The sequence below is a fragment of the Toxorhynchites rutilus genome, chromosome 3 (assembly GCF_029784135.1).
Source record: "Toxorhynchites rutilus septentrionalis strain SRP chromosome 3, ASM2978413v1, whole genome shotgun sequence".
NCBI classification, from domain to species: domain Eukaryota; kingdom Metazoa; phylum Arthropoda; class Insecta; order Diptera; family Culicidae; genus Toxorhynchites; species Toxorhynchites rutilus.
In genome coordinates, this window is record NC_073746.1 from 220223439 (window position 1) to 220248599 (window position 25161).

The window sequence follows — 25161 nt, forward strand, 5'->3', positions numbered from 1 at the left end:
TAGAACACAGTTATTTATGAAAAATTCAAATCCAAAATGGCCGCGACCGCAAGATGGCGCCATATATATTTTTTTCACAACCCCATCAATGTGGGTATCAAATGAAAGGGCTTGACTAGTAGAATACAGTTATTTATGAAAAATTCAAATCTAAAATGGCCATCACCACAAAATGGAGCCATATATATTTTTTTCACAACCCCATCAATATAGGTATCAAATGAAAGGGCTTGACTAGTAGAATGCAGTTATTTACCAAAAATGTAAATCTAAGATGGCGGCCACTACAAAATGGCGGATTACCAATTTTCTCAGAACCCCATCAATATGGGTATCAAATGAAAAGGCTTGAACAGTAGAACACAGTTATTTATGAAAAATGCCCACAAATGTATCAAAAGAAAGTTCTCGACCAGTAGAACATAGCAGATAATGAATAGTCCAATTTCAAGATGGCCGCAGTCCCCAAACAACTAATTACTTTTTGAATGGTTTCATTCAGCTTGACCTGTTTCTAGGTATGTTTCAATGTTTGTCGGGTTGTCCCATATTACTAGAAAATTGACCCCGGTCTGTTGAATGATTGATCTGAAATTTTGAACATACATTTAATTCTACTGTCCTTATAAAACTGCGTATTGTGGCTGAATGGCTTGATTTGGAGAATACACTACACTATGAACAACATAAGTTCTATAGGTATCAAATGAAAGGGCTTGACTAGTAGAATGCAGTTATTTACCAAAAATGTAAATCTAAGATGGCGGCCACTACAAAATGGCGGATTACCTATTTTCTCAGAACCCCATCAATATGGGTATCAAATGAAAAGGCTTGAACAGTAGAACACAGTTATTTATGAAAAATGCCCACAAATGTATCAAAAGAAAGTTCTCGACCAGTAGAACATAGCAGATAATGAATAGTCCAATTTCAAGATGGCCGCAGTCCCCAAACAACTAATTACTTTTTGAATGGTTTCATTCAGCTTGACCTGTTTCTAGGTATGTTTCAATGTTTGTCGGGTTGTCCCATATTACTAGAAAATTGACCCCGGTCTGTTGAATGATTGATCTGAAATTTTGAACATACATTTAATTCTACTGTCATTATAAAACTGCGTATTGTGGCTGAATGGCTTGATTTGGAGAATACACTACACTATGAACAACATAAGTTCGAAAAGGTCGCCGCCACAAAATGGTCGATGTATTTTTTGCAATCCCCTCAATATTGGTATCAAATGAAATGCTTTGACTAATAGAATACAATACAGGTCGGACTCGATTATATATGATTCGATTATATACAGGGTGCGGCAAAATAACTTTCTTTTTTAAAATGCGCGCCACTCAGTTAGTTGATGTCATAGCGGAGCGCTTGTGGTCTCGTTCAAGAGGGGATACTGTAAAGTTTTGTCGCCATCATGCGTTGTAATAGTGAAATGCGTGCCTTTGCCGTTGAAGTTTACTTTTCAAGCGGATTTTCGGTTATTGCAACACAGCGTGCATTTCGGAATCGCTTTAATTTAACCCCGTTGGCTCCCGTCCCAGGTCGCAAATCAATTGTTACATGGGTCACTACATTCAGACAAACTGCAAGTACGACAAAAGGAAGAACTGGAGTCCCTCGGCCCGTTAGATCACCTGAGAAAATTGAAGGGAGAGAGCGTCAATGTTGCGATCGCCACGGCGTTCTGCGCGCAAACACGCATCTGCCCTTGGACTGTCCGATCGTTCTGTGAGAAAAATTCTTCGTGATGTACTTCATTTTCATCCCTATAAGATGGCGATAGTGCTGGAACTTCCAGAACGTGACTTCAATTCTCGAATGAACGCGTGTGAGCTTCTTCTTGATGTCGTTCCCGAGGGTGCTATTGTTTTTTTTAGCGATGAAGCCCATTTTCATTTATGTGGGTCGGTGTGGGTGGTCGGTTTGTTTCAAACAAAACATGCGCTACTGGGCTGACACCAACCCTCGAGAATTGCATCAAAAGCCTTTGCATTCACCCAAAGTCACAGTGTGGTGTGCAATTTCCTCAGCTGGAATTATTGGTCCGTGGTTTTTTGAGGAAAATAAGGTTACAGTGACAGTGAATTTGGACCGGTATGTAAACATGCCACAATTTTTTTTCCCACGGCTAGAAAATTTGGATTTGGAGGATACTTGGTTCCAACAAGACGGTGCAACAGCACACACTTCAAGAGCATCGATAGCTGTTTTGAGGAAACACTTTCCAGAGCGCCTTATCTCAATTAGAGCCGATTTGGAATGGCCGGCACGCTCTCCCGATCTGCCCCTTTGTGATTTTTTTCTATGGGGTTATTTGAAATCCCGTGTTTATGTGAACCGTCCAAGAACCCTACAAAATTTGAAGACCAACATCCAAGAAGAGATTGCCAACATAACACCTGCTATGCTAACAAGAGTCATGACAAACGCCAGAAATCGGTTTACGCAATGTATGGAGAATGGGGGACGTCACCTAACAGATTTGATCTTCAAAACAATGTAAATAAAAACTTTAGACATGTACCTACATTATAAAAAATAAATAAATATTTTCCGATGCATACAATAGTTTTTATTGAGTTTTGAAAAAAGGAAGTTATGCTGCCGCACCCTGTACAATTTTGGACTCGATTAAAATCAGTTTGGATTTTTATTTATATTAGGCTGTCAAAAAGTTCTGCGGTATTTTTTTTTTTGAATTTTCATTTGTTCATAAAATTAGTTACAATCATCTGTTTTAAGTCAAATATGCGCCGTTTTGTTCGATGACTTGTTCCCAACGAGATGCCAACTTCATAATACCCCTGTTATAGAAGCTCGCTTCCTTATTGGCAAAAAAACTCGGAGAGCCAATTTTCACAGGCCTCTTTTGTGGCTAACTTCTGACTACCCAGCTCGTTCGCCATGGACAAAAACATGTGGTGACTACTTGGTGCAAGGTCCGGACTATACGGCGGATGCAAAAGAACCTCCCATCAGAGCTCCCGAAGCTTCTGGCGCTTCACCAAAGAAGTTTGTGGCCTGGCGTTGTCCTGATGGAAGACAATGCGGCCTCTGTTTATCAAAGATGGCCTCTTCTTCATGAGTGCTACCTTCAAGCGGTCCAGTTGTTGGCAGTACAGGTCCGAATTGAGCGTTTGGCCATAGGGAAGCAGCTCATAATAGATTATTCCTTGACAATCCCACCAAACACACAGCAGAACCTTCCTGGCCGTTAATGAGGGCTTGGCCACCGTCTGAGTCGCTTCAGTGGGCAGTGGGTTTGATGACTTATCCCCAGCTCTTGGCCGATGCTACGGCTGCTACTATGCCGGTCTTTCGGCTAATTCAGCGATTTTGTCGTAATTTTCGACGACAGGCCTTCCGGAGCATGGCGCATCTTCGACGACCTCTACACCCGAACGAAAACGTTGAAACCATCGTTGTGCTTTGGAAATGGAAACTATATCGGGTCCATAAACTGCACAAATTTTATTGGCAGCTTGAGATGCATTTTTGCCTTTGTCATAGTAGTACTGTAAAATATGTCGAATTTTCTCTTTATTTTGCTCCATATTTGCGACACTATAACTCACAAATGACTTAACCAAACAAAACACTGTCAAGGACTATATTATAGCGCGCAAAAATACCTTTCCAACAAGCTATAGTATGACTCGATACAATGAATACAACTAGAACTACGCGCTTACAACGACACCTCGAATTGTTTATATCGATATTGCAGCCAAATTAAGAAAGATAGAAGTTGTGCGTTAAAGAACAAATTGTGGAGCGGTTAAAGAACTTTAAAGAAGGTTAATTTTAATTGATAGGAACTATCTAGTTTAATATAAATTTTGAGGATAAAATTAATAATAACACATTAAAAATTATTAACTTTTAAGTGTTTCACTTCCAAAATGTTATTAAAATTCACTAATTTAGTTGTTCCATTACTATATCCTGTACTAAATTTTCTCATCTTTCAAATAAAAGCATCGAAATCGTCTTCCGTAGCGTACTTTTTGATGTAGAGTCAGTTTGAAGCAACAGAATCCGGAAAAACAAGTTTTGTAACTCTGTCAATGTGGAAATTCAAATACATGCGTAGAAGGATTTTTTTTCATCAAATATGATCGTCTATCACCTTCTGAGAGCATCTGGATAAATTATTTTTTTCATGTGAGAAAGGTGTTTTCTGAATTTCTGAATTCCTCTTTCATTTTCAAAAAACGAATAGTACATGCAAAAAAAACAAATAAAGAAAAAAAAATTTTGACACGATTATCCGGAGGATTCGATTATCCGGAGTGAAAAAAAAATCAATACTCCGGATAATTGAGTCCGTCCTGTATCTGGTTTAGAGCCAAAATAATCATCGGGCTATTTTCGCACATTTCCAAGAGCTTTGAAGCACTACCCGCATGTTTTATCCCGTCTTCTTCTTCTTCTTCTTCTTCTTCTTCTTCTTCTTCTTCTTCTTCTTCTTCTTCTTCTTCTTCTTCTTCTTCTTCTTCTTCTTCTTCTTCTTCTTCTTCTTCTTCTTCTTCTTCTTCTTCTTCTTCTTCTTCTTCTTCTTCTTCTTCTTCTTCTTCTTCTTCTTCTTCTTCTAAATCGTTCAATCGTTGGATCATTGGATAACTCCTTGATGTTAAGAAATAACTCACTTAAATGAGTGATTAAAGATTACTTTTTGCCCTAACGAGGACAAAACACACGCACTGCCTTGAGTGTCTATCGCAAACGTTCTTCGTTTCTCTCATATGTTTAAAAGCTATCTAGGCAGACCATTTCGCAGTTGACGCACACTTGAAATTGGAGTTTTCAAAAAAAAATATTTTTATGCCAAATGTTTTCAAATTGTATGCTTCATCAAGATCTACTGTCTTCTCGAAAAAAAAAGTTTTTATGATTTTTCGGTTTTGAAAAACTGACATCTGCGACACTAGTAAATGAGGTACGGAGGAGCTAATATTTTACATAGGGTATATTATCGTGTAAATCAACATTTCGCAGCAAGTTCCGTATGAAAAATCGAGATAATTAATTCCATTGCCATCCTAAACCATACGTTTTGTCTCCTATTCCGAAAAAAAGCCACTAAGTCTCGGAGAATCGCTATCTAAATAAATGTATTGTATGTCCATGTTCCAAAATTCTAGATAGGGGTAGTGGGGGCAAATTGGTCATGGGGAGCAAAGTTGGCTTGTTTGGTAGTATAACTTTTAACTATAGATGCCGTATTGATAATCACCTTATGTTTGAAGAATTTATTGACTTTTGAGTCACCCTGTACTTCAGCTGTCGCATTTCAAAATATAAATAAAATGTCACAGGAGGGTTGTATCCGCATAGTTGACGTAAGATTCCGGTAGGCTATATGTTGATTTTGGATATGTTTGAAGAATTACATCGTTAAACTCTTTGATAACCATTTGGTGGCTCTATAAAGGGCCGTTTTGTTTGATTGATGGGTATCGTTTGTTCACCTCAGTGTTTACCGATTAATGATGACAGAGGGATGGTAAACAGTCGTTGGATGGTGCGTATCAGATAAAAGATTCCGAAGTGGAACGAGATATGATGAACACGACGAGATGCCTCCTGTGTTATGAATGGATGAAATAAAGAAAAAAAAAATCTTCAATTTAATATAAGATAATCATCAGTAAGAACATGTTACTTTAATATACAGAAAACATATTTGAAATGGGAAAGGTAATTTTCTTCATAACAAAAGACAGCTTAAACCAAACGACCCGTTCTCGAGCGGGAACACACCTTGGTTTTTATTTATGAAACCATTTCCTCCTGAAGCCGATTTCCTCCAGGCAGCTTGATTTGATGTCTCTGTTAGAGAACACATTTCGGTAGGAATGAAAGTTCCCCCTACTTTTATGTATTGGCAATGTCGATTCCCCCAGGCAGCTTGGTTTTGATGTCTCTGTTAGGGACCCGATGTGTCGTCAATTTCGACCAATCAGAAGTGGTTTTTTCTGTTAAGATAGGGGTTGAGATTTTTCAATTGTTCGATAGTTAGTTTCATGACATATACTATTGTTTTCAATATAAAAAAATTGTTATGGAACACAAATATCGATTGACGCAAAAATTTCATCAATCCATCATGAAATGTCTAAGCGGTAAGCGTTTGAAATTGGATAATTTTCACGATGTGCACGATTTTCAATTTCCAATTTATACCCCAATATGTTCCTGAAAGACGTAATCCTATGTCAAAACAGAAATGGCTCTCTCGATAGCCATTCGTTCTGTGCGCATGGTATCTAAGGAATTTCTCGTAAAAATTAGTTTATTCAATCTGATATGTTGGACAAGTCATCAGTTTGAGCGACTGAAAAGATATTCCGTTTGATCTCAGCGATTAATTAGCATAGAAATCACTTTGATGTTTGGGGGCAAAGTGGTCATAGGTGAATAACGACATACAATGTTCTGTTTACTAAACAGAACACTGATATACCTCATCACACTCTGCTCTTGAAAAGGTTCCTTTTGTGACTTTGACTCTGGAAAAATATGCCACTCCAACTAAACCAAGCCTCATCATGCGGAACATTAGGTGTTTCTTACTAGTTTTTGTATGCATGAGAAAATTTAAATTGAGACTCTAGGTAAATAGACCAAGCTTATATCATACATGTACCTACCATATCAAATGTGATTTGAGCAAATTTGGACGAACACGACGCTTAAATCTATCCCATTTAGCTTGATGTGTGCGAGTGACCACTTTACCTCCAAGCAAAAAAAAGTTGGATTTTTCACTTTTTTTTTCTAATGATGAAAAATGTACTGTTTTGAATTTTTATAGTGAAAATCGTTCACTATCTTGAACAACAATGAGTTGAACTACAATATTCTTCGAAGCCCGGGAATTGAAGCGAGATGGACATATTCCTTAGGGTGACCAATATGCCCGCACTTCCCCTACTCTTCCATGACCATGACCTAACACAAAAAATCCCGAATACTGCTGGCACCTTCTTTGTCGTAGCAAACTTTGATACAGAGGATTTCCTCGTCTTCGAGGGTGTGTAGTGAATGTGTTTCGTAATATCTTCCATTTGTTCCATTCTTGTATATGCTTGTATTCGAGCTGTAATTATATGTGTGTAAAACTGATGGCATGAATGATGTCCGCTCGATGTGTTGTGCTTGCCAGCTCGCTAGCAACTGTGATTACATTCTTCTTCTTTCTTTGTTTTCAAGAGGCTTTGAACTTTGCAGTTCATTCGCCTCTATGATTACATTCCACTTCATTTCTGCTTTTAAGAGGGTTTGAACTGCTTCAGTTCATTTGCCTCTAGCCCTGAGTAGGGCCTCTGGTGGAGAAACACTCTGCTCCATACTCCTTCTTTACCTGCCTTAAGGAAGAAATCCACTCCCGCTCGACGCTTGCCGATGTTGCTTCGGTGACAACAAATTGAAGTTTCTTTCTCGAACTCTTCAGTTCATTCATCTCTACACTGGAGAAAAACATTAGTAAACGCAGCTACCAAATCTTTAGTAACCGAAACATTGGTAAAATGTACACATTTTTTGTACATATTACCAAATCCTTGTAAAACTAATGTCAAATGAAATGTACATCCCTACCAACGATTCGTATATTTTACTTCATACCATGAGTAACCTTGAGTATTTTCATGCTTAGCAACTGTGTGTTTGCATTCGCCATATCTCTTGTGGAAGCGATCCACTTCGAAGGTGAGCAGTTTGTTTTATTTTAATTTAAGGGGCTTAGAATGCAAGGTGTGTAAGTGACTTGATTGATTTCTCTTCATGAAGCTTTTCTTTAGTTAATAACTCAACTGCAAAAACGTTCCAATTTATGTTTGCTACAGAGTCCGATAGATGAGGTTCTGACCTATCTTCCACATTGTCAAATACAGTACGGAATGTATTTGCAGCTAAGTTATGAGCAAAAGAGAGAGTCGATGTAGAGAAATCAATCAAATCACTTAAACCCCTTTCATTCTAAGCCCCTCAATTATAATTGAGGGGCTCATAATGCAAGAGGTGTAAGTGACTTGATCGATTTCTCTTCATCAACTTTTTATTTAGTTAATAACTCAACTGCAAAAACTTTCCAATTTAAGTTTGCTATAGAATCCGATAGATGAGGTTCCGACCTATTTTCCACATTGGTAAATACAGCTGGGAATGTATTTGCAGCTAAGTTATGACCCAAAAAGAGAGTCGATGTAAAGAAATCGATCAGATCACTTACACCCCTTTCATTCTAAGCCCCTCAATTATACTTGTATATTTCTTTTATGTCGCGAAGCTATTGTTGCTGGAAAACATGCAGGGTTACACCTCATACAGCCCTCAAAAGGAACGACACGAAACCAAGTCTGCCTTTTTTTTCTTTCTTGGTTAACTTAAAGAGTTTCCGGGAGCCGGTTATGTGAACTTCTTCAGTAAGTTTTCAACCGGTCCATTCCGTTAATTGCACAAATTTAATGCCAGCGAACTTTACGAACAATTCTTATTCTAAGAAAACTCCAGACGGCATCGGCAACAAAATGCCAGCGCAGATATCAATTGAGGGGCTTAGAATGCAAGGGGTGTAAGTGACTTGATCGATTTCTCTTCATCAACTTTTTCTTTAGTTAATAACTTAATTGCAAAAACGTTCCAATTTAAGTTTGCTATAGAATCTGATAGGTGAGGTTCTGACCTATCTTCCACATTGTCAAATACAGCTGGGAATGTATTTGAGGCTAAGCTATGACCAAAAGAGAGAGTCGATGTAGAGAAATCGATCAAATCACTTACACCCCTTTCATTCTAAGCCAATTTGCAATTTGCCAATCATCCAGCAGGAAAATCCAACATAAACCAGAGCCCAAACAAGTGCCCAATTCCGAAACAATTACATTTTGTATGTTGAAGATGTATTTGATGGAAATAAATTAACAAAACATAACCTTTTACGTCGTAATTATTTCAAAAACTGAAAATACAATAATAATACAAATGCAACCCGATTTCCATAAATTGTGCGTAGGCCCGAAATCCCGAAAGCAGGATCGAGGTTGAGGCGATATTCGAGTACATGTTTTGACACTTGTATTTATCAATTTACTCGCGCAAAATATACGAATAATTATTACGATCGAAAATGACTAACGAATCGGTATTATTCACAAGACAATTTGTAATATATACTAATTATTTCTCTCAGAGTAGTCTTTAAAAAGACCCTTGGGAAACTTTCCTACTCGTTCACCTCCACTGCCTTGAGAAAGGCACTCGATCCATCGCCGTCCAGCTCGCCCAGCAACGGTGTTGTCCAGTCGGTGTCCTCACGAAGAATAAATGAAAATGTGGTTTCAAATCGCGGATGGCTTATTTATACCAAATAAGTAAAACGGGCAGAGACGTATGTATTAGTTGCTCATTAATGACGGTACGGGAAGGTAAACACACAAATCGACAGAACAAATGTATAAGAAAATGGGAATACTTCCAGTTTTCATTAATTTAAACCGTTTAGGAATCAGGGAATTATAACATATAGCATATCAAACAAAACTTAGAAAATTTCCGAATTCCATTGGTATGCAAGCCATCAGAATTCGTTCGCTGAAAAAAATTTTTATTAACGTTAACATTATTTCCCAAAAACGTAAACTGATTTCTGATTTGGTACCTTTCCTGAAAGACGTAGTTCAACGTCAAAAAAATACTACAGTGAACGAATGTTTCAAAACCAATAACAAAGTTTGAATTCAGCACGGAGCTGATTAAAACAATAATCTCTTTCTTCAGAACACAGCTCGCCATTTTAGAGACATAAATTTCTCCATCATGTGCACACAATAGCCAACTCGCTGCTGATCGCTGATTATTACTTCCGGTGCCTTTTCGACAATCGTTCACATTGAACTTCTATTTTATTTATGACCCACTGCAACGCCCAGCAACAATCGTTCCACGTGTTTTCCAGTATGTGTGAACATTCACACGGCAATTTCATCCCGGCTTGCAACTGTTATCCTCAACGCTGCCTCGCGGCTCGGCTTCATTATGCGTGGAAAAGGCCCTATGAACTCTTCCGACCGATTTTTATGGCACATGTTTTTCACATCGTGTTCGTATGTCGTCGTCCGACAGGCGGAATTGCGATGCGGAACAAAGATTACCGCCCACTAAATGGATTATTGATGGGGAAAACAAGCAGTAACGTGATTTTGATAACGAACATTTCACTGACTCTCACTCTTAATTTTTGTCCACACTTTTCCTCCATCCTTTCCCCTCGTTTCAGTGCCGATGGCGAGTATGTGGTGACAACACTGACCAAAGCGATTCTGCATTACACCGGGAAAGTGATCTGGACGCCACCGGCAATTTTCAAATCATCCTGCGAGATTGACGTGCGCTACTTTCCGTTCGACCAGCAGACTTGTTTCATGAAGTTTGGATCATGGACATACGACGGCAATCAGGTAAGTGGAAGATCTTGATTTTTTGTTTCCTAGAGCTTTAAAATGACTCATCAAACCGATTATTTTCCTCTCGTTGATTCTAGTGAATTTTATTAGTCTTATTCAGAACATCCGCAGCGCTTAAAATTTTTTTCAAGGTATAAACAATTGATAAATTAGATTAACTTATTAAAAAGTATTCTAAGATTGAGTCTAACATTTTCTTCCCATTGGTTATGATTTTTATGAACATGAAATTTCGATGTAAACTAATTTTTTACTATGCAATAAGTACATCATCAGGAAAGATTCTGAAGAGTTCGAAAACTGAAAAGCTTAATTTCTATGTTAAATTTCGTATCTTCAAGAGAATTTTGCAAGTACCTACCAGTTGATTTTACTCAAGAAACTCAAAAAAAATAGCATTGTTCTGGGGAACACGGCATCTTTACTATTGATTAATTCTCGAAGTGTGTCCTGAATCGATGCCTTTAATTTAATGCGAGCAGTACTTGTTTGAATTGATTGACTTGTTGCTTGATAGGAGTTCAAAATGAGAATTCTATTAAAATCCCACCAGACAATGAGCGTATCTCTCCACGGAGAAAACAGAGATGGTGGTTTTTTCTAGGAAGCATAGACCAGCAAAACCAAAGCTTCAACTTTTGGGTAAACCGATCACTCATGCTATGTCATTCAAATATCTTGGGGTCTGGTTCGACTCCAAATGTACTTGGGGGGCCCATATTAGGTATCTGAGTAAAAAATGTCAACAAAGAATAAACTTTCTCCGTACAATTACCGGCACCTGGTGGGGAGCCCACCCCGAAGATCTTATAATGTTGTATCGAACAACTATTCTCTCAGTGATGGAGTATGGCAGTTTCTGTTTTCAATCAGCTGCCAAAACACACCTCATTAAACTCGAGCGAATTCAGTATCTTTGTCTCAGTATTGCGTTGGGATGTATGCCCTCAACGCATACCATGAGCCTCGAGGTTTTGGCAGGCGTACTCCCACTAAAAGATCGCTTCAATTTATTATCTCTTCGGTTCCTCATCCGGTGTAAGGTTATGAACCCATTGGTGATCGGAAATTTTGAGCAGCTGATCGAGCTAAATTTTCATTCTGGATTCATGAGCTCATATCATGAATTCGTCTCCATGCAGGTTGATCCTTCTTCGTATATTCCCAACCGTGTTTGTTTTCCTGACTACATCAATTCCTCTGTGTATTTTGATCTGTCCATGAAGCAGGATATCCATGGAATTCCAGATTATCATCGATCGGGGATCGTTCCTACGATTTTCGAAGCAAAGTATGGGCGTGTCAATTGTGATAATATGTACTTTACTGATGGGTCCTCTATGAATGAGTCCACAGGATTTGGAGTGTTCAACAATTTTTTTAGCACCTCACACAGTCTTCAGTATCCTTGCTCAGTGTATATTGCTGAATTGGCAGCAATACACTGGGCGCTGGACAGCGTCGCCTCACGACCTGTTGAACACTATTACATTGTAACGGATAGTCTGAGCTCTGTCGAAGCTATCCGTTCAGTGAGGCCGGAAAAGCACTCGCCGTACTTCCTTGAGAGAATACGAGAAATTTTGAGTGCTTTATCCAGACGTTGTTATGTCATTACCTTTGTCTGGGTCCCTTCACATTGCTCAATTCCGGGTAATGAGAGGGCTGACTCATTAGCAAAGGTAGGTGCAATTGAAGGCGAAATTTATCAGCGTCAAATCGCCTTCAATGAATTTTATTCTTTAGTTCGTAAAAATACCATCGTTAACTGGCAACGCAAATGGAACGAAGATGAATTGGGCCGGTTGCTCCACTCAATTATCCCTAAGGTTAGCCTCAATCCGTGGTTCAAAAGTCTGGACTTGAGTCGGGACTTTATTCGCACCTTCTCCCGACTCATGTCCAATCACTGTTCGTTAGACGCGCTGCTTTTTCGTTTTAATCTTGCCGACAGCAATCTCTGCGGTTGTGGCCATGGTTACCACGACATCGAACACGTTGTTTGGTCGTGCGAGTTGTATCTTGTCGCCAGATCGAATTTAGAAAACTCCCTTCGGGCTGGAGGAAAGCAGTCCAATGTGCCGGTGAGAGATGTGTTGGCTCGGTTAGACCTTGATTACATGTCCCAAATATATGTTTTCCTTAAAGCTATCGATCTTCGAGTGTGATTGTTCATACATTCTTTTCCCCTCCTTTTCGTCCTTCGCGAGCTATCGGTTCCCTTCCTACTAGCATTAGAATAAGTTAAATTGTAAACACATATTAAATGTAAGGATAGTTTTAAGAATTGAGTGTGAAGTGTCAGTGTGAATGAGAATGTGAATGTGAATGTGAATGTGAATGTGAGTGCGAGTGTAAACACACATCTCCTTACATCCCATCCTTTTCCTAATGAAAATGTGTCACCCTTCTAAACTCGAGTCGACCGCGAGTAATCGGTTTCCTATTTCATTAACCATAGAATTAAGGAAACAACATGTTGATATATGCTAGTTGAAATATAGTTAAGAGTTTGGCTCCATTAAACTTATGTAACTGAGCCTGTAAAAATAATCGGATTAATAAAAAAAAAATGAGCGTATCCGGGATAAGACCATTTTTTTTTCTCCGATTTTTTCCACTCGACATTGTTATAATTGATTCGCTGTTCATTACCCGTCACGATATGCTTCCAAAACGACGTGTTTTATTCACGTTTATAGAGCAAAGAAATTGAGAATTTGCTTGTGTTATACGGATTCAGGAGTGGGTGCAACACTACAACCGCCACAAGTTCAGTGGATAAAATAATTGAATGAATCGATCGTAAAATGAATGTTGGCGCACTATGTCAAGATCTCAAGAAAGCTTGATACAATTGATCACAAAATATGATTAAAAAACTAAATATTCATGGTATTCGAGGAAAAGCCATTGATCTTGTACAAAGTTATCTCTCTGATAGATAGTAATATGTATCATAGAACAATACCAAAATACTATGTGTTCAAAGAGCGTCGATCTCACAGTTTCGCGACACGAACCCTCTGTCGCGCTCCAGAATCCAGAAGTTGCAGCAATCTCGCAAGCTGACATGTTTAGAAAGACTCACGAACGAACACGTTCTTCCGCTGCATTTGGTTGAACGAACTTCTGGGCCTTCTTTTCCTGAACCCCCTCAGTGGTACCCTCAAAAGAAACGGTCATGGCTATAAAATAAGGTATGGCGACGACGTCCACGAAGAAGTGACCCATACCTTTTACATGGACGTCTATGCTGATACCCGTGAGCGCCTTGGTGTATACAGGGTTTCAAAGAAATAAGCAGGAACATCTGCATGTAGTTCGGCCTCGACAAGTGCCATCTACTGAAAGGACAACTCTCCGAATCCGCGGGCTACGGAGTCTATGACGGGGAGTTGATAAGAGTCATGGTTTGTGACGAATCTTATAAATATCTCGGATTCCGATAGCTCACCGGGATTCGCCACTCTGACATCAAAACGGAACTGAAAGATAAGTTCTTGAGTCGAATGAACCGTATCTTGAAGACTTTCCTGAACGCGGGAAACAAGGTACGTTGACCATCAATTTTGGAGTAGTCAAGTGCGGCAGAACTGACCTAGAAGACCTTGAGAGAAGGGTGAGGAAAGCGTTTAAAAATGCCGAAATGCATTATCTTCAATCCGCACTGGAGAGAGTGACGTTACCACACAAAGAAGGAAGACTTGGATTCATCGACATATCTGGATTCATCGACAAATAAACTGTGCACAACTTCGCAGAACACGCCAACCAAAACTCTGCCAAAGAATTTCACGATCGATTTCCAATTACTCAACTTTAAATTTAATTCAGAACCCATAATTCATGTTATTCCAAATGCAGTTTTCGATCCTTTGTTCCACTACGACGCTTGGTATGATCCTGCCGATCGATAGTATTTCGCTCGCGGAAATGTTTGCAAACGCAGCACATGGTCGATTAATTCAATTTCAACGACTTCGATTTCTGAACCAGACTACGTCGGATGATCAAATTGTTCAAAATTAGATTCCGATTCGCGGCTTCCATCATGTAGAACTTCTATTAAACAGAATGATTCGTAGCGAACTTCTCGGTACTGGAAGAGGAAACATTTCAAAACAAACTGCTGTCAAAACATTCCAGATTCGACCACTAGGAGCTGTAGTGTAGCTGTAGTGTAGCTGTAGTGAAATAAACGGTGCATACAAATACTAACAAACAGTTCTTCTTACATTTAATCCAAAAATTTTCAAGGGATAGGAACTCGTATTGAATAAACTGTACTTTGAATTATATTTTTTATATAAAAATTACTCTAATTATGTGTTTATTCTGACTGAAAGAGCCTCTTGCTAGTGTTCGATTAGACACAGCGAAATCTGTACATCCCAGCCCTCTCGATAATTCAAATTGTCTAACTTGCATACATACGTATACACTAGGATGCCAATGAAAATGGTCATCTCTAATTTCAAAAACTTACCTCATAAAAAATGTTCACCACCTCGAAAAAATACTATATGCAAAATATTAGCTCAATCGGACTTAAGGGAGAGTGGCGCAAAGCGGTCAAAGTTTGAGTTTTTTGAAAATCGAAAAATCATTCAAGGGGGGAAAAAATACTATATGCAAAATATTAGCTCAATCGGACTTAAGGGAGAGTGGCGCAAAGCGGTCAAAGTTTGAGTTTTTTGAAAATCGAAAAATCATTCAAGGGGAAATGAAGAAAATCGGGGTTTTCGAAAAAAGATTTTTGATGCCAAATATCTTGAAATTGCATGAAACGTCGAGATCTAGTGTCATCTCGAACAAATTTTTTGTCAAAAATCTGCAATTTCAAGACATTTGGCATCAAAAAAAAATTTTCGAAACCCCCGATTTCCTTTACTCCCCCGATTTTCAAAAAACTCAAACTTTGACCGCTTTGCACCACTCTCCCTTAAGTTCGATTGAGCTGGTATTTTGCATAGGATGTTTTTTCGAGGTGGTGAACATTTTTTATGGGGTAACTTTTTGAAATTCGAGATGACCATTTTCATTGGCACCCTAATACACATACATACAGCATGCGCATATACAAATCTGATATATATATATATATATATATATATATATATATATATATATATATATATATATATATATATATATATATAATATAATATAATAATTTGTCTCTAGCAATGTGGAATAGAATTGTTTGGCATTCTGATTCAGTCAGAAGTCAGTCAGTGTTGCAAATTGTTGTTCACTATAAATTAGATTGTTACGAACATTTGCTTCTACATCACGTCAAGTGAAAATCGTTTTTTTTTTTGACGTAGGTCTTTCTTCATTTAAATTCCGGAAACATTTCACGCTTTCATCAAATATAAACTGACCAAACGTGTTACGCAAGACAGTCCCGCATTTCAACAAAAATGTCCCACGAAACGAAAAATATCCCGCGTTAGATTCCGTCCCGCGAAACGTCCCACATTTGGCAAAAAAAAACGAAAACGTCCCGCGATATCAATATATTTCAATATCACAATTTGATCATGTTGATTTTCTTAAATGGATGAATCTCAAAAAAACTTTTATTTGGCAGACTGTTCAAGAGCGCTTCTAATGCATCCAAAGATTAATACGTTGAGCTGGTTTCATCGCACCGACATTGGGCTTTTTGTGTAGAGAGTGTCAACTGGAATCGACAGCAACAAAATTGGAAAATGATTTTTATAAAAGTTCCCTATTGATCCGCAGGCACCAACGTGAGTCAGACGAAAAGTTCATCTTTAGTCCCCTAGTTCGGTCAGGGATTAACGTTTGAAATAAGCCGGAAGAACTAGTGTATACTCGACAGGAAGAGGCCGAGTTGTTTGATTTAATAAAATAGGAAACCGATTACTCGCGGTCGACTCGAGTTTAGAAGGGTGACACATTTTCATTAGGAAAAGGATGGGATGTAAGGAGATGTGTTAACACTCACACTCACACTCACATTCACATTCTCATTCACACTGACACTTCACACTCAATTCTTAAAACTATCCTTACATCTAATATGTATTTACAATTTAACTTATTCTAATGTTAGTAGGATGGGAACCGATAGCTCGTGAAGGACAAAAAGAAGGGGAAAAGGATGTATGAACACTCACACTCGAAGATCGATAGCTTTAAGGAAAACATATATTTGGGACATGTAATCAAGGTCTAACCGAGCCAACATATCTCTCACCGGCACATTGAGCTGCTTTCCTCGAGCCCGAAGGGAGTTTCCTAAATTCGATCTGGCGATAAGATATAACTCGCACGGCCAAACAACGTGTTCGATGTCGTGGTAACCGTGGCCACAAACGCAGAGATTGCTGTTGGCAAGATTAAAATGAAAAAGTAGCGCGTCTAACGAACAGTGATTAGACATGAGTCGGGAGAAGGTGCGAATAAAGTCCCGATTGAAGTCCAGACTTTTGAACCATGGTTTGAGGCTAACCTTAGGGATAATTGAGTGAAACCACCGGCCCAATTCATCTTCGTTCCATCTGCGTTGCCAGTTAGCGATGGTATTTTTACGGACTAAAGAATAAAATTCATTGAAGGCGATTTGACGCTGATAAATGTCGCCTTCAATCGCACCCACCTTTGCTAATGAGTCAGCCCTCTCATTACCCGGAATCGAGCAATGTGAAGGGACCCAGACAATAGTGATGACATAACAGCGTCTGGATAAAGCACTCAAAATTTCTCGTATTCTCTCAAGGAAGTACGGCGAGTGCTTTTCCGGCCTCACTGAACGGATAGCTTCGACAGAGTTAAGACTATCCGTTACAATGTAATAGTGTTCAACAGGTCGTGAGGCGACACTGTCCAGCGCCCAGTGTATTGCTGCCAATTCAGCAATATACACTGAGCAAGTATTCTGAAGACTGTGGGAGGTGCTAAAAAAAACGTTGAACACTCCAAATCCTGTGGACTCATTCATACAGGACCCATCAGTAAAGTACATATTATCACAATTGATACGCCCATACTTTGCATTGAAGATCGTAGGAACGATCCCCGATTGATGATAATCTGGAATTCCATGGATTTTCTCCTTCATGAACAGATCAAAATGTACAGAGGAATTGATGTAGTCAGGAAAACAAACACGGTTGGGAGTATACGAAGAAGGATCAACCTGCATGGAGATGAATTCATGATATGAGCTCATGAATCCAGAAAATTTAGCTCGATAAGCTGCCCAAAATTTCCGATCACCAATGGGTTCATAACCTTACAGCGGATGAGGAACCGAAGAGATAATAAATTGAAGCGATCTTTTAGTGGGAGTACGCCTGCCAAAACCTCGAGGCTCATGGTATGCGTTTCTGATTGAAAACAGAAACTGCCATACTCCATCACTGAGAGAATAGTTGTTCGATACAACATTATAAGATCTTCGGAATGGGCTCCCCACCAGATGGCGGTAATTGTATGGAGAAATTTTATTCTTTGTTTACATTTTTTATTCAGATACCTAATATAGGCCCCCAAGTACATCTGGAGTCGCACCAGATCCCAAGATACTTGAATGACATAGCATGAGTGATCGGTTTACCCAAAAGTTGAAGCTTTGGTTTTGCTGGTCTATGCTTTCTAGAAAAAACCACCATCTCTGTTTTCTCCGTGGAGAATTCGATCCCTAGCCCAATGGCCCAGGCCCGTATGCTCGCACCTTCCTCTTTACCCCGTCCATAAGGTTCTGTACAACGTCAAGTTGTAGTTTTTTTTAACAGAAATCCATTTTCTCTTGAAGTCCGCCTCCGATTTGACAACTTTTGGGTTCTTCCGGAGGGTCTGCTTCATAATCGCCCAATATTTCTCTATTGGGCGAAGCTCCGGCGCGTTGGGCGGGTTCATTTCCTTTGGCACGAAGGTGACCCCGTTGGCTTCGTACCACTCCAACACGTCCTTTGAATAGTGGCACGAAGCGAGATCCGGCCAGAAGATGGTCGGGCCCTCGTGCTGCTTCAATAGTGGTAGTAAGCGCTTCTGTAGGCACTCCTTAAGGTAAACCTGCCCGTTTACCGTGCCGGTCATCACGAAGGGGGCGCTCCGCTTTCCCGCAAGAGCAGATCGCTTGCCACACCATGTACTTTTTGGCAAACTTGGATAGTTTCTGCTTGCGAATCTCCTCCGGAACGCTGAATTTGTCCTCTGCGGAGAAGAACAACAGGCCCGGCAGCTGACGAAAATCCACTTTGACGTAGGTTTCGTCGTCCATTACCAGGCAATGCGGCTTCGTCAGCATTTCGGTGTACGGCTTCCGGGCTCGCGTCTTCCCCACCATGTTTTGCCTTTCGTCGCGGTTAGGAGCCTTCTGAACCTTGTATGTACGCAGGCCCTCCCGCTGCTTGGTCCGCTGGACGAATGAACTTGATAAATTCAGTTTATTGGCGGCATCCCGGACCAAACTTCTCGAATCACGTCTAAACTGCTCAACTACGCGCTTGTGATCTTTTTCACTGACGGAGCATCCATTTTTGCCGTTCTTCACCTTCCGGTCGATGGTTAGGTTCTCGAAGTATCGTTTTAGTACTCTGCTGACCGTGGATTGGACGATTCCCAGCATCTTACCGATGTCCCGATGTGACAACTCCGGATTCTCGAAATGAGTGCACAGGATTAATTCACGACGCTCTTTTTCGTTCGACGACATTTTTCCAAATTTACGAAAAATTGACAGTGAAGCATGGCCAACGTGATCTATACACTCTTATCTGATTATAAGCGAAAGCTGAAGATATAATTCCTAAAAATTAAATTTCTACAGCGTTTTTTCCGTGATGCAATTTGATGTGACACACCCTTTAAGGCAATTGTCGATGTCGCTTACATAGAAGTTGTACAAAAGGGGGCTTAAACATGAGCTCTGGGGGAGGCCTATGTAAGAGAACCGACTTACTGTCGAATCTCCGTGAGAAAAGTTCTAATGTTTCTCACAAAGCAAGTTATATAACATATTATTCAATAGAGGCGGCAGACCCCGAGAGTGTGATTTGTCTGACAAAACCTCTATTGAAACAGAATCAAAGGCCCCCTTTATGTCCACGAATACTGAAGCCATTTGTTTTCTTTCGGCGTAAGCCATTCGAATTATTGAAGAAAGCAACGCAAGACAATCATTCATCCCCTTGCCCCTGCGGAACCCATATTGTGTATCTGAGAGTAGGCCATTCGTTTCAACCCATCGATCAAGGCGAAACAAGATCATTTTCTCCAACAATTTCCGTATACAAGACAGCATTGCTATTAGCGATGTTTCGCCACATCAGGAAGGTTTTTCAACAAGTTGAACTTAATTCGATCCGATCCTGGGGCAGAATTGTTACAAGAAAGGAGAGCAAGAGAGAATTCTGCCATCGAAAACTCGGAATCAAGATCGCACCTATCTTGTGGTATATCTCGAACTATTTTTTGCACAGGAGCAGAATCCGGACAAACCTTCCGTGCAAAATTAAAAATCCATCGATGTGAATATTCTTCGCTTTCATTCATTGAAGAGCGATTTCTCATGTTTCGAGCCACTTTCCAGAATTTTCTCATTGACGTTTCTCGTGACAAACCTCCCACGTAATTTCGCCAATAAGCACGTTTTTTCCCTTTGATCAAATTTTTGAACTGATTCTCAAGGGATAAATACGTTTGAAAGTTTTCAGGGGTTCCACGTTTCCGAAAAGCTTTAAATGCATTTGATTTTTCTACATAAAGCTTGGAACATTGGCTATCCCACCATGGATTGGGAGGCCTTCGACGAATAGTGGAACCTGGGATGGGTTTCGTTTGAGCGCTGTCATAGATCAAACGAGAAAGGAAGTTATACTCCTCCAATGGAGATAAGCCATCTATGGAATTGACGAATAGAGCAATTGCGTCCGCATTATTTTTTCCAGTCAATGTGTCTTGTGAGGTCATATGCCATGTTTATAAATTCAGAAGAATTCGACCCAATGGTGATAGAAATTTTGATTGACAAGTGATCACTACCGTTGGGGTCCTGGATTACATTCCACTTGCTATAATGAATTCGAGCAAAGCGAGAGGTCAAGAGCACTTGGGTTAGCAGGAGGTTTAGGTACACGTGTTGTTTCCCCAGTATTCAAAACGGTCATATTGAAGCTGTTACAAAGGTCATATATCAACGATGAACAATTGTCGTCGTACTGTTCCCCCCAGGCAGTTCCGTGAGAGTTGAAGTCTCCCAAGATCAATCGTGGCTCAGGAAGGAGTGAGCACATGTCAACAAGTTGATTGCGGCTAACCGCAGCTCTCGGAGGCCAATACAAGCTAACAATACAGAGGTCTTTGCCTCTGATGTTTGCATGACAAGCAACAGCTTCGATCCCTCCAATAGGTGGAAGGTCAATTCGAAAAAATGAGTGGCACTTATTGATCCCCAATAGCACCAATCCGTATCTGTCATCACGGTCCAAGAGTTTAATATTAAAATCGTGGAAAGATAGATCATCTCGCGAAGAAAGCCAAGTTTCGGACAGAGCAAAAACATCACAATTGAATTTATGAATTAAAAATTTGAATGTATCCAATTTAGGGATAAGACTACGACAATTCCACTGTAAAACAGTGATATCTCCGACCTCTCTATTTGAATTAGACATCAAGAGAGATAATCATTGCAAGGAGGGGCCATGTTTGCATCAATTGTTGCAAAATTGTCTTAATACTGGAAGCATTGAGATGACAATGGTTCTGATGGAGTCGAAAACATTAAAGCATGTGAAAATTTGAGCCACAAGGTCAGTCAACTTTATAAATCCCGATTGGGAAGTTGAGCTGGAAGCAAAAATAGGGACAGTTGGGGTTTTTGATGTCCCCTCGAGTGCTGGGTCGTTCGAAGATGAACTATTCCCACGGAAGCCAGGAGGAACTTGATTTTGCTTGTCCGCTGCACTCGATTTTTTAGGCAAGCTAACAGGGGGTATCACCGGAGGGACTTGAGATTGAGTTTTGGGAGTGGTCACATTTTTGTGCCGGGGATTCTCTTGGGAAATGAACGGTGTGCCCCCGTTAGCTGTGTCCGCTTCCATTTCGTCAACTGGCAACGTGGAAAAGATATTGTTTGAGGAGATTGGATGTTATTGTTGTTGGGCCAGTGGAAAAGCGCCCTTTAAAATTTCCGCAAAAGTGCGTTTCGAGCGTTCCTTTAAAGAGCGCTTCTGTTTCTCCCAGCGACTCTTGTAAGTTTCACAAGCTGAGAGCTCATGTGGGGTCCCCCCGCAATATGGACACTTATGCTCAGTCGCACTGCAGGATTTGCCCACATGTTGCTCTCCGCAAGTGGCACAGCGCTCCTTGTTGGCGCAGTAATCTGCTGTGTGACCAACTGACTTGCATTTGTTGCAAGTCATGTGCTTTGGCACAAAGAGACGCAGTGGAAGCCTCAATTTGTCCACCATAATGTAGTCAGGGAGGGCGGAACCAGCAAAAGTTACTCGAAACGAGTCGGACGGCGTGAATTTTGTTTTTCCCTCTTCCTGGGACACTTTTCCTAATTGTTGACAGTCCAAAATTTTTAGTTTCGTCAAAGGGAGCTTTTTTAATCTGCCATCTCCCTCTTTTATTAATGCGCTCGTCAGACCCGTTTCTGTGATCACCCCCAAAATTTCTACGTTATGGCAGGGCACATAGGTGCGATATTCTAGTATGAACCTATTGTCGACAACAATCTCATTAGCTAGCTTCCGATCAGCCACGACAACACGCAGTTTGTTCGGTCTAACCTTACTAATTTCGACCACGGAGGAATAATTTTCTGTCAGATCTTTCATAATCTGAATGACGTTGAGCGATTTCCCATTGGGTTTGGGCCGGAAGAAAACAACCCATGGGCCAGATTCAGGTGCATCTTCTGGATAGACCTTGACACGAGGAGAGGAAGCAACTGATGGGGAGGACGAGGTCGATTGTTTGCGACCGATGTCTTCGGACTGCGCGAGCTGACAGAGTTGTTTGATGAAGTATCGTAAATGAAGCGCTGGGTGGTCTTACGAAAGTTGGCCGGAACCTGAACCATGGCCGATGAAAGATGTATATCGGCGTGTTATTTTACCTTTTCGTGGCTTTGGTGGTCGTCTGTCTCCCTATTTTGGCCATTAGCCCAAAATTTTTCTATCGAGCGCAGCTGGGGAATATTGGGTAGGTTGGTGGTCTTCGCGACAATGTTTATCTCCAGCCGATCCATCCTCCAGTTATCTTTTGGCATGATGGGCTGATCCCAGGTTCGGCATAAAGACCAAAAAAGTACAACATATATTGTTAAGGAACCTTTTTTTCTGCGGTCCCAAACCACCGCAAAAAAAGTGATTGTGTACCGAAAACTGTTTTTGAAGCTACTAGCGAAGTGTTGTACGATTTTTATGCGATTTTTTGTGACCCCTATCCCTCGTAGATAAACTGGTTTGCATGCAACTGTTTTTGCTGTGATCGGATTTCGATGAAATGAATACCAATTTATTCAACCATTATCTTATGATGGGAAACTTCCTTTCTATCCTCAAAGCGACCAAAGTGAATTCAAGCAACTATTACAAACACCTGGAAAACGTTATTTTAACTCGTTGTTTTTTTTTTGTTTTTCATACATACATTTGTTGAATCTTCCTGATGTGGAAATAACAATATTTGGTTATGCATTTAGTTCTAACATAATAATATATTAATTTTGTTATCAATTCTTACAGTTAACATTTCACATTTGTGCTGGAGCACAACACTAACGTTTGCCACGTTCAAATAATGAAGGTTTTTTTCTTCAGACGAGTTACCATAGGTTGACCGAGTCGCATTGCTAGTGGATTTGGATGATTCTTTACCTTTTCCGCATATTTCCTCCTCGTTTTATGAAGTTCTTCTTGAACAGTCTCCATTCCTAAGTCTCGATGTATGACACTATTGCGGATGTACGTCAGACGCATTCCTCAGCGTATTAAAAATCTGTGTTAAAAATCCTATTTTCCGTATTTTATATTCAGCTGTACAGATTTCGTTCAAAAATTCATTTTACGGTATCATTCGAAAATTACACGATTAAGATGATTCGAGCAATATCACTATCACCATCGAAAGTTCAAATAACTGACTCTTTCCCAAATAGTCCATTCCATTCCCATTCCATAACCGTTCTTCGTCCTTCTTGCAAAAGTTTATTGTCACCGTGGAATATTTCCCAAAATTATTATCGTCACTATCAATATATCAACTGAAACTAGCTTGAAATATTGTTATACAGCTCTTGTTTATTACTTCAATACACACGTAAACTTTTGGCCGGATTAGGATAAATATTTCCTCCCTCCTATCTCTCTCGTCAGCCACATTTCATTATAATTTATTACATGTTTTGGCACTCCTATCGCAAAATTTTTACACAATAAACAGCAACTAATCATCCTGTTGTATTCAGGCGCGTTTATTTGCCATCATCATTGTTTTCCGGACGGTGGAGGTCATGACGTACGCGGAAGCGTAAACAAGTCCGGTCCAGTCATTGCTTATTTTATCGATCACAATTTGAACCAAAACTTCAATTCAGTTTCATATAGGTTATACGAGCGATAGCTGCTCACGAAAGGAAAAGTTTTGAAAAAAAGTTCCAATGTAAAAAGGCTCTGAGATTCTGTCTCGAAAATACAAACACCTACATTTCATTTTGTCCTCTGTGTTATTTCGCTACACAATTAACGTAAATAATACTTTATTCCATTTGATGCAGAGAATCGAGGGGGAATCTATAAAGAAATATATCATTTCGTACAATTCTTCCCCACGGGAAAGCATCATCACTCAATGAGATATATAATCCTATCGCAGACAAGAACGAAAATTGGAATGTCCCAATGTCGCGCGTTCCAAGTTGACGAGAGTTCTTTTCGCACAAGAAAAAGTCACAGGAGGGTTGTGTCCGAGTTACGACCGCATAGTTGAGGTAGGATTCCGTTAGGCTATCTATTGCATGCTAATTTTGGATATGTTTGGAGAATTACATCGTTAAACTCTTTGATAATGAGTTGGTTGCCCGGAAAAGGGCCGTGTTTGGTTGTTGGATATTGTTTGTTCACTCCACCAGTGTTTACGAGTGATGATAACAGAAGGATGGTGATTAGTCGTTGGATGGTATCACGTATCACGTATCACGATAGAAGATGCCAAAGTGGAATGAGATTTGATGAAAGCTGCCATCTGTGGCCCTGGACGAGATGGTTCCAATGTTCTGTATAGATGAAATGAAAAAAAAACTCACTTATGTAATATAAGATAATTAGCATTATCGAACAAAATTATCAATTTTTCTCACCACAACAAACATGTTACTTTATTACATAGAAAACATATTTGAAATGGAAAAGGTATTTTCTTGTATAATTTTTACTTTTACTTTTTTTTATATTCAACCCATTTAACGCTTCAAACCCAACGGAACATATAACATGCCTCATTAAGAATTTCTATTGGTCTAACAGCACCTAATACGATATGTAGAGCATATGGGAAATCACTTTTTTTAATATTCCTTCAATTTTCAAATTTTTCTCGCCGCATGAACTTTCCTCGGGTGAAGATGAACACAACAACACGGGTAGCTTCAGGGCGGGAACTTAATCTGTGTTTTGAAATTCATGGTTTTTTC

At 39.8% G+C, this 25161-nt stretch overlaps 1 protein-coding gene across 1 annotated transcript in view; it reads left to right on the forward strand.

Annotated features, from left to right (window-relative positions):
• LOC129775292 (acetylcholine receptor subunit alpha-like 2) overlaps window positions 1-25161 on the forward strand; it is a 93931-nt gene that overhangs the window by 37213 nt on the left and 31557 nt on the right. The window contains exon 4 of the mRNA XM_055779856.1: window positions 10295-10475. Within this exon, the coding sequence (XP_055635831.1) occupies window positions 10295-10475 (181 nt within the window). The remainder of the gene's footprint in view (window positions 1-10294; window positions 10476-25161) is intronic.